We start from the raw sequence: 10,488 nt of genomic DNA, 5'->3' as shown, positions 1-10,488 counted from the left end.
AATGAGTCGAACCGAAATGGAATTCCTTTTATAAGGGAGAAACATGTTTTGAAGGATAAAAAAGAGAGATAGATATAGCTTTTACAAATATCATTAACTTAATTAATTAAGTTAATCTCTTTAATTTTAATTATGCTATATTAATCAATCAATTAACTGTAATTAATTAATATCATTAACTTAAATAATTAAATAATCAACCAATTAATTAATTAATTTTTAATGATTAATTAATTATTTTCTCAATATATTGCCAATACTTTTGTCCGATAATATTGAATCAACTCTTCATTGCCCGAACAATATTAGACAATTTTTATTCACTTGACAAATTATTTTACAACCATCTTCTTACAAAATAATCATCCATGTCCACATTCAATTTATTGATTACAAAAACTCAATTTTCCAACTCCTTTCTCTGACCACAGCTTCTTTAACCACAGCTCCTACCTCTGAAACCAAAGAATCTAATATGGTAGTGGTAGTTTCTCACCGATCAATTCTTATCATTGTTTCTGGAATGATCCAAGCTTTTTAGCTTCTCGGGCGCATCCCTGTGTGATCAACAGGACTTAAGCAAGATTCCTTCTGTCTTGTTTCATGCTACGACAAGCACTCGAGAAAATCCGTAGCCAACTACACTACTCTCATGCAGTATAACAGAAATGTGTGTGCCAACGGGTCTCAGTTCATCTCCCACGTCTGTAGGTAGCACACCAGATTCTCTGATGTAAATAGCAGGGCATTAATAGCACAGAAAGCTAAATATAAATTGCGCCTAGAGCCAAGCAGCACAAGAAAATTAATGGAACTTAGATCAGAAAAAAATTCCATTAGAGAAAAAAAAACAAGATACTTCAAGAAGAACCTTACAATTCCACAACTGCAGAAAATTATGTAATATCCATAACTTGAATTATTTCAAAATGCATCTGCAAACTGGGCTTCATATTGATAAAATAGAATCTCTCCTCAACCTGCAATTTTCCTTCACATCTATGAGTTTCATCTTTGAGCATTTGCAGGAGGGTATCTTTTTCTCTATTAATCCATGGACGATGATGGTCAGACCATTGTCGAGGAGTCCCATGAAGAACAAACCGAAGACTAGCATTATTAAGCAACAAACATTGAGCAATCTCCTTAATAACAGAATGATCGGTCAAATAGGCACCAGCACAATTTAATCCAACATCAACATAATGGAACTCAGAGATGCTCAGCAAGAGATCCTCCTTGGAGATTGGATACATGTGGACTTGCTTTCTATCAAATGACTGGGGTGAAGATATCAACTCGGCATATTCAGTTACAAGCTGGTTTACTACAGTGCCACCTTTGCTGAAACCCAGAATGATTGTTTTAGGAAAAGGAGCTGACAACAATGTAGTAGCATGTGGATTTTCTCTTGTCTGTTCTATCAGGTTGCTTGAGGATGTGGTCACCTGCTAATCGCAAGAGAAAACAAGGGAAAAAGGAATATGCATGTGGCCAGGGTTCAAGTCATTCTCTTTTCATTTCTTTTATATTAAGTACGATGATGAATAATATAAAGCAAACACAACTACCAATTGTCTATATTTTTTTCCATTTACGCAGCAAAGCCAATAAAAATATTAAATAGGAAATAAGATGAGATGAGAAACATAAAAGAAAATGATTCATAGAAGGATATAAAAAGAAGAAGATTAATTCAAATAGCTCAGCTTAAAGAGAGAGAAAGAGAGTTAATGAATGAGCTTTTACAAGGTAGCAAAAGGCAATTCGCTCGCCCCCATCGCCTCAACCAGCCCGTCCCTGACCAACATGGAAGAGATAAATTACGGGTGACTACTAGCCTTAGGCAGTTAAATAGCGCAGGGGGAAGATAGACACCCGACTACTAGCCGAGATTTGACTCCCAGATCTCATGGTAGCAACACCACTATACGCTAGCCAACTGTCCGTCCCGAGGGACATGAATGAGCTTTTACAAAAAGGTAGATCCGCTACCTTAGCGGCCCCCCTAGTGCCGGCCCCACGGATATAAAGGGAGGTTCATGCAGGTACACAGGCGCGCATGGCGGGGTAAACCCCAGGTCGTCAGTTCCTGAGAATCGACCCCTGACCATTACGCCAGAGATACCATGCGCCCACCGTCTGCGCTACGCTCTGGGGGCGAATGAGCTTTTACAAGTAACTACATCAAGTGACCTTTCCCAACTCTCTATTGAATATGCAAATTATGAATGAAAATTGTTATAAAGTAAATAGTTGCATAACAGTTTATTCCCAAAATCCTATTGGTGATGGGCACATGATTATATATTGCCTACCCATATATATATTCAATATATTTACTGAATACTCACAGGTGGGCATAGTCATCCAAGCTTTTCTCTCAGAAAATAAATAACGACTACCATCCATGTCGTACTTCTTTCCAAGGTTTAGATTACATATTTTCACTTTGTTAACTTGAACATTCCACAAACGTCAAATACCATGGTTTAAAATTCTGAACAATATTGGAGTTTTGATTTATGACGAAACCATACGATTTCAATATAGCTTTGATTAAATCTATTTAGATTATCCTATTATAGCTAGGAGTTGATTGAAATTACTAAGCTTAGGTTAATTATTAACATAAGATTTTATTAGGCTTTCTGCAACATGCATTTGTCGCCTGCGAGCATCCCATGGGGACAACCCAACCCATGGAGGTTGGCGTGGGTTCACGACAGCCCCAGTGGCAGCACGCAATGTCGGTGCTAGGCAACGGGCAGAACATGGTAAATTTTACTCAGCACGAAATGAAATTTTAAACCATGTCAAATACTATTATGATTGTACCAAATATTAGACCGCCACATGTTAATCTAAAAGAACATTGAGGAACCTATGAAGTACTCTAAATTTTAAATAAAATAATACTTACCTGTTCCAAACACCTGGATAAGATTGAAACAATTGCAGATGAAGCAAGGAATCCACTAGGATCATATTGTTTTGGTTCACCTCGAGAAGTCAATGATGGAATAAATTCCTTGTAAAGGGCAAAAGATCCATTATACGTAGATGCCTCTATCACCCAAACATTAGTTGAAGACCCTAATTTTGATACAATCGACTCAGATATATTCCTTGAATCTGATAACCTCTCAATCACAGAATTTCCAGTTCCTTGGACCTTATCCCCACAAAAGAAGATAGCATTAATGGAAGGAATCTGTTATAAATAACAAAAACAAGAAAGGATAAGGGAAATATCAGGTTTGACAAGATTCACAAGGATTAAGAGACTGGGAAAATTTACCAGCAGAGTTCTGGAAGATGGAGAGATCATAAGCGAAGCAGTAATTTTGATGCAAGAAACAGATTTGCTTGGATTAAGACAAATTCTAAAGCACCCAATCCAGCGATCCATCACTTGGAAAATTGAGGGAGAATTTTTAACACTCCAACTGGTGATATGGCAAAGTAATTAAAAGATGATGGAGAAAATGTCGATAATACTAATTAGTAAAAAACCTGTAACAAAAACAAAAAAAATCTAAAGTAGGTGAAATGTGCACGAAGAAAATGAGAAATAATTTTTTCCCTGGAAAATAAGTGTAGTCACTTTCATAAACAAACAATAACACGAAGTGCATTAACTAATGTATAAGTTCACCTATTTTGGCAAATAAAGCGGTTTATAATCTGGTAAATAAATAGAGAAAAAAAAACAAACAAGGGTAGCACTAAGCTACTATCACAACCAAGCATAAAACAACAGGAAGAAAACAATGTAGAATAGGCAAAAACGGCATGAAATAAATAGGAAACAATTTCTTTAATTTTGGAAACATGAGTGGTGTAGTTCTTTCAGAAACAAGCAGAGATAGGAAAACTAACTTTAAGCTACTATCAAAAGTGAAGTAAGCAACCAACGCTAAAATGAAATACAGAAGGAAGATGTGTACAGAAAATCCCACATAGAAAACCCACAATTTTGTACACTCAGTAAATCTAATCTCTTTTAGTCAACTCTAAATTCTTGTGATAATCTGAAGGCAGCATCATATTGACAGTTGACAAGAAAGCCCATCCCACAAACTTGTTATTCTTATGCAATAATCCAATTATCAGATGTAGATAATTTTATAAATGTTCTAAATCATTTGTACAGTTATGCTGACTTCAATGCCACAAATAGCAAGCATTAATTTATATGTGAGTTAAATAACATTACCAATGCATGGAACAAAAAACAAGAAAACAGGCATGAGGAAAAAAATGTTTTTTCTTCAATGTCTACTAAGCAAATTGCAGCACTTACCAAGATCAATTTTATATTTAGCTATTATTTTCGAGCAAGTTTTATATCAAATCTACAAAGTCTCATTCATGCATAGCAAGTAATTCAACTTTGATATATGCAGCATGCTTTGTATTAACTAATACCTTTTTACAGGATGAGTCTCTCGCTTATTTTTGCTCCAATAATAATATGTTATATCATTCTTTTTATCATCTGGAAAGATCAATTGATTACTTACTTATTCACAAATTGTTGCTGCCAAAAAAGAAGTACCAGGCGCCCAGAAAATAGCACCTACACTTGTACTGCAGAATTTTCCAGGTTATCAATGTAGAACGAAGCGTTAAATTAGCAATCTCCACCATAACAATGAAACCATTCTAGCTCCTGAAAAGATTAAAGAAAGCATGGCATATCTTCTATCCTTCATAATCTAACCAATGAGGGGAAACATTTATTTTTGAACCAAAGGCTTCAGAGTTATCAGGTCACGAACCTCCAACATGGCCCTATAGTTTGATTCTTTTGATTTTGATTCAACATCAATGAATGGATAAACAAATGGGAACTGCAAATTATAGCTAATTAACACTATTTCTTCGCAGATTACCCCTCAGGATCAAACGCCTCAATTTCTCTTTCTTGTGAAGAACGAAAGTCAAATGAACCAATCCGACAACGGAAACAAAAGAATAAATTCGAGGTTCTAGGGCCAAATCGAAAACCACAAATCAAACAAGGATCAAGAAACTACAATTTCCAATACAAAGACAGAGAGAGGCAAGAAACGACAACCCCGGTCCGCGTCATTAAAGCCTACCAATCGAGCTGTTAGGCTCGATGCGAAAAGAGAAGGACGAACCGAAACCCTAGGTGCGTTTGGGAGAGGCGTAGGTCGAGAAAGAAAGGCAACACTCACATGGGCTACGCTACGGCCTCTACGCGATGCCTCCCTCCTCTTCCGTCACTTCCTCCGCAGCTTGAGGCGTGTTTGGATTCTGCCTGCTACTCCGCAAATTTTGAAGGTACTGCTTCTCCTATTATAAATGTTTTTTTAAAAAAATATATATATTGTTTACCCAACAATTTCAACCTATATTAAACTCTAACTGATGCATCAGATGTCTTAGGGGATGTTTGATTGATGAATTTAGGAATGAGGGAATGAAATGATAGTAAAATATAGTATTTGATTTGTGGATTTGGGAATGACAATTTAGGAATGATTTCTAGATTTTTGGGAATCAACAAAACTCATATAACTAGGTGGGTTTCATTTCCATTTCCATTCTCATTCCATTTTACTATCAAACTCATACTCATAGTCATTCCCGTCATTTAACCAAACGCCACCTTAGTACATAATTTTTATGGATTAGAGGATGGATCATATAAAATTATTATTAAATTATGATAGTGATATGATTATAATTAATTATAAATTTTTTTTGGATTCATCATCCTCTTAAATTATAGTTTATATCGGGATGGATAATCGAAGGTCGTCCGAAAGCCATTGCCTTCGGACGGCATCCGACTATCCCTACTCAAACTATAACATGAGAGGATGATGAACCTAAAAAAGAATCATAATTCAACCGTGTTATATAAATTACGAAATCATAATGCTAGTAAGTGTATTGCAATAATTATGAAATAATCGCTATTATAAATGTATAATAGTTATGATTTTCTAGTTATTGTAAAATAATTTTTTTAAATAAATTATTCGGAGCCTATCATAAGAATTTAAATAATATATTTTTAGTATAAAATTGCGTCATTACGAGTTTCATCCCATACTCAATTATAGATTTATGAACGAGTTTCAATTTAATATATTATGCGTTTTACGGTTCAACCCGAGTCAAAAGTTATAGCATATTAAAATTTAAGGTTTAACGTTCACATTTTAATAGTTATGAAACCATAGCTGTTACAACTAGATAGCAGCTTAATTGTAAAAGCTATAAAATCGTAGTTGTTATAATGTGAATGTTAAACTTTAAAAGACCATAATTTTGACTCGGGTTGAATCACGAGACATATATCAAATCGAAGTATATTTAGAGATCTACAATTGATTACGGAGTAAAACCTATAGTGGTTAGGTTATAGGCTCAAAAAATATCATTTAAATTTTTTTGAAAGGTCAAATAATTTTAATTTTAATTATTTTTCATGTTGTAGTAGCTATAAAATAATAGCTGTTACAACTGTGTATCAGCTGCGGGATTATATCTATTATAACTGTGTGGTGGCTCAGTGATAATAATTATGAAACCATAACTATTATAACTGTATAATAATTATAGGACTGTAGCTGCTACAACTGTGTGACAGCTCAGTTATAATAACTATCAAACTGTAGCTGTTACAATTACGTATCAACTACGAATTCATAGGTAATATACACACATCAATTTTGATGATAAATAAATAAGAGAAAAATAATAATAATAATAAGTGATTATTGTATAGGAATGATAATGGGATAATTATATATGGGGTGAGATGCTCTTGTCATATAAAAAATTAAAATACGATGTCATCCATGATTCTTTTGAGTTTTTTTTGTTTGAATCTTGTCCAAAATTATATTTACGTCAGAAATTTTAAAACAAAAAGCTATACTTTAGGTCTTTTTAAAGGTGGTTACTAGCTAGTAAATTAGGTTCAGACCTTCTATTCAACTAAAATACTAAATTTTGAAGTGCATTTTAAATTATAAATCAACTGTAATAAAATTTTACAGTAGCTTGACAAAATTTAAAATGACCTTGCTACGATATTTAAAATGCACTTGTGACTTTAAAATATTAGAACTTTTTAAATTAATTCCTTAAAATTTGATATTGTGTCGGCATAGAATGATTATACACTCATTTGTGTAAAATTATAAAGGCAACAACTAATGATTATACTATTTTCCTATGGAATGGAATTTTCCTAAACTTCAAAATTGTATAAAATACTATGGTGGTGGAATGGAATTTTCCTAAACTTCAAAATTGTATAAAATACTATGTAAAATTATATTTGGAATAATCTTCGATATTGATGATTATGTTATTATGTCAAGGATAATTCTTTTTTTTATTTACTTTTTATTTGTACTTGTTAGTGAAGATCGGGCAGGATTCTCGAGTCCGTACTTTGTGGATCAGATGATGAATCATAAAAATTTATTAGTTGATTTGAATGGACCTCATATTTTTAACAAATGGGATCTATGCAAATCAACTAATCAGTGCAATGGCCTATCCTCTGAATCGTATTTTATGATCGAGAGGATCTACTCTTGGTGAAGACGACATCAACTAATTAAATCAGTATTTTGCTATATGATAAAGGATTTAAAGTTATTATTTTTTTATATAATGTGTCAAATATGTAGGTAAAAAAAAAACTTATAAGACATATTAGAAGAGAAATGAGAATGTTCATGAGTTGATATAAATAAAAGGGTCAAATAGATCAAAGTGAATTGAATATTTAACAGGCAGAAATAAAGTTCAAATGGGTCTAGCAGGATAAGACATTTGATAGGCAAATATGAAATCCAAAATGGATTATAGTGGACTAGATATTTGTCATGTAATAAAGTTTCACTAGGCCCAGGATAATTGGACACTATATATATAGGTAAAAAGTCTAATAGGTTAAGGATGATTGATTACTAAACATAAGTAAAAAGTTCAAGAGAAGAGTGGCGTAGTACTAAATTCGAACCGTCCAACAACCCAAGAACTAGGTATGAAGTGGATGATGCAAAGAAAGAAACAAGCTCACACATACAGAGTAACAACTTTTACATAGCAAAGTCAAATTGAAAATTATATTAATTTAAAGGTGACTAAAATACAAAACTATGGACTCCTATTATAGATTCAACTCCACAGTAAACATAGAAATAAATATTCTAAGTAAAATAAAATAAAATAGACTAAACCAAAAGGGATTATAATTATTTCCTATTTATTATCAAAATAAAAATAGTAATTATCAAATAATAAAAATAAAATCTCTGATTTATTACAGATGTGGCAATCATGAGTTTTTGGTATTTTAATTTTATTTATTGTAAATGCGTCAATCTTGAATATCTTCTATTATTGAAAATTTCATTTTCTTTCCTTTTATTCCGATGAGCCAATTTGAAATTTATCTTCAATTTATTGTCTTTAAAATTATTTTATTTCTTACAATATTCATTTTCTTCATTTCCAAGCATAGAGGACAATCACTTCAATAACCCTGTTTTGCAATGTTTCTTTATACTCATGCCTTCATTGAAATTGCATGAAGGCAACAATGATGATGATTCCACAAAATCAGTAACAAAATCAGAAATGAAGACAAATGCTTGAACTTCCCTAAGCAAATTAGCATATCTTCTAATTTTAAAATTGAACTTGTGTTTAAATAAATTAGAAAGTTAAATGAAAGCATTGTAATTAATCTTTCTCATAATATAACCAAATAAAAAAGATATGCATGGTATGAATGCATCTAATGTAGATGTGATGAAAGACTTTAAATTAATAAATGCAATAGGAAAACTCACTGTACCATTAAATATTTTATAATAAACATTACATATTATAATTTTCATTATTGTATCCGTAGTTATATTTTTAATATAAAAATTAGAGTTGCTAGTTTGAGATATAGAAGACAAGAAGACATTTAATTCAATTGGTTGACAGACATCAAAGGTACAAGTAAATATGGAATGAATCATATTAAGTTATTTGTAAATTTTTAAACGGTCATCTTGCATTACTAAATCATGATGCTTAGTGTGTTTAGTTTCATTTAGCTTCTCTAGATAACATGAATGTATTATGTGTCTTAAAGTCGTCATTAGTATCTAGTGGATTGGATTTCAATGAAGTCAAGTTAATAAGGGATTTTTCTAATATTGCATCATTAAAAGGCTTATCCAAAATATCACTTAAGAACTCTTCAGGGATTTTTCTAATATTGCATCATTAAAAGGCTTATCCAAAATATCACTAGAGAACTCTTCTGAAATAGTTTTAGACGATTTCTCTAAGGTTGGGTTATGGAGAAGTTTATTTGAACATATTTCTTTTATTTTAGCAACAAGACCATGGATTATAAGAAACTAAGGTCTTTGGATGATGTCTTCGAGTTCAATTCACTTGAGGAAGGTTGTTTTATTTTTACATATTTATTAGACAACCGTCTCTTAAAGTTTAGTAAGACATATCATGTTTTTATTTCATGCTAATATATCCATCTTGGTCTATAGTGCTTTGAACACATCCTCATTAAATTTTACATGCTCTACTAAGTGTGAATTTAACAAATCTTACTCGTCCAATAGTGGTAAAATTATGTCCTAGGATGACCAGCTTAGTCCTATAAAATTTTTTCATAGCCACTAGAATAAATCGAGAAGTATTTGCGACGAACGACTAAGAAGCTCAATATTCTTTAATTTCTAACCAATCAAGAATTAATACATTAGGGTCTATACTACCATTAAATGTAAGGTCATTTGTCCTAACCCACCCGTGGCTCACAAAATTAATGAGGCTTCTTGAGGCATGAGATGATGTGATTACGGCCATATTTAGTAGTGTGTAAAGAATAATCATTACAATCCTTAAGTTCATCATTTACCTCGGGCATATTCTTAAAATCTAAATCTTGCTAATAGTTTGTGGCAAGTATGTTGTTTTCCCTCATTAGTTAATTCCAATATGTATAAGGAATGATTATTATAAAATAAAATAATATGATTAATTAATTACTTTACATGCAATACAAAGTAGTACTTGTTTCTAATTCTCCTCGGCTTTGATCCGAATTTTTTAATATCTCCCTTATATGCATGTAATAATTCTCCTCTTTCCTGCATGTAAAGTAGTACTTGTTTCTAATTCTCTTCTTTCTTCTACATACAAAGTAGTGATAATTTCTACAAACTAAACTAACACCAACGTTGGAGCTGATCTTTATAGACCAATTCCAACGTGTTGGTCTTTAAAAACCAGCACCAACGCATTGGTGTTGGTTTACGCTAGTCTGTACAAACCAACACGAAAGCAACACCAACGTTGGTGTTGGTTTGTACAAACCAGCACTGGTTTGTGTAAACTAGCACCACTGCAATGTTGGAGTGTATACTGAAAGTCTAAGCTTGGTAAACATTCATTATGAATAAAGAA

General features: G+C 32.4%; 1 protein-coding gene across 10 annotated transcripts; it reads right to left on the bottom strand.

The window, feature by feature from the left end:
- Positions 1-291: 291 nt before the first annotated feature.
- Positions 292-5,324, bottom strand: LOC121975094. Of its 10 annotated transcripts, none has more exons than XM_042526493.1 (7): positions 5,208-5,324; positions 4,587-4,675; positions 4,432-4,501; positions 3,302-3,449; positions 2,924-3,214; positions 877-1,451; positions 292-781 (listed from the first exon to the last, which is right to left on the bottom strand). In XM_042526493.1, the coding sequence occupies exons 2-6, from the start codon at positions 4,651-4,653 to the stop codon at positions 897-899; spliced, it is 1,131 nt and encodes a 376-aa protein (XP_042382427.1). In that variant the 5' UTR covers positions 4,654-4,675; positions 5,208-5,324; the 3' UTR covers positions 292-781; positions 877-896. The 10 variants fall into 10 exon arrangements, with proteins under 10 accessions (XP_042382427.1, XP_042382426.1, XP_042382428.1 ...); XM_042526492.1 differs by having other exon boundaries at positions 292-728; XM_042526494.1 differs by having other exon boundaries at positions 292-728; positions 877-1,448.
- Positions 5,325-10,488: the final 5,164 nt, after the last annotated feature.

This window comes from Zingiber officinale, chromosome 4B, assembly GCF_018446385.1.
Source record: "Zingiber officinale cultivar Zhangliang chromosome 4B, Zo_v1.1, whole genome shotgun sequence".
Classification (NCBI taxonomy): Eukaryota; Viridiplantae; Streptophyta; class Magnoliopsida; order Zingiberales; family Zingiberaceae; genus Zingiber; species Zingiber officinale.
This window is presented reverse-complemented; position numbering and strand designations above follow the sequence as displayed.

What these genes read in the sequence shown, in the direction of transcription:
- LOC121975094 (XM_042526493.1), bottom strand. Translation starts at nt 4,653, where the DNA reads ATGGTGGAGATTGCTAATTTAACGCTTCGTTCTACATTGATAACCTGG. An exon ending in GAAAATTCTGCAGTACAAGT is followed by an intron (nt 4,502 to 4,586) that starts GTAGGTGCTATT and finishes TGATCTTTCCAG; the next exon opens with ATGATAAAAAGAATGATATA. An exon ending in CATCTTCCAGAACTCTGCTG is followed by an intron (nt 3,215 to 3,301) that starts GTAAATTTTCCC and finishes TATTTATAACAG; the next exon opens with ATTCCTTCCATTAATGCTAT.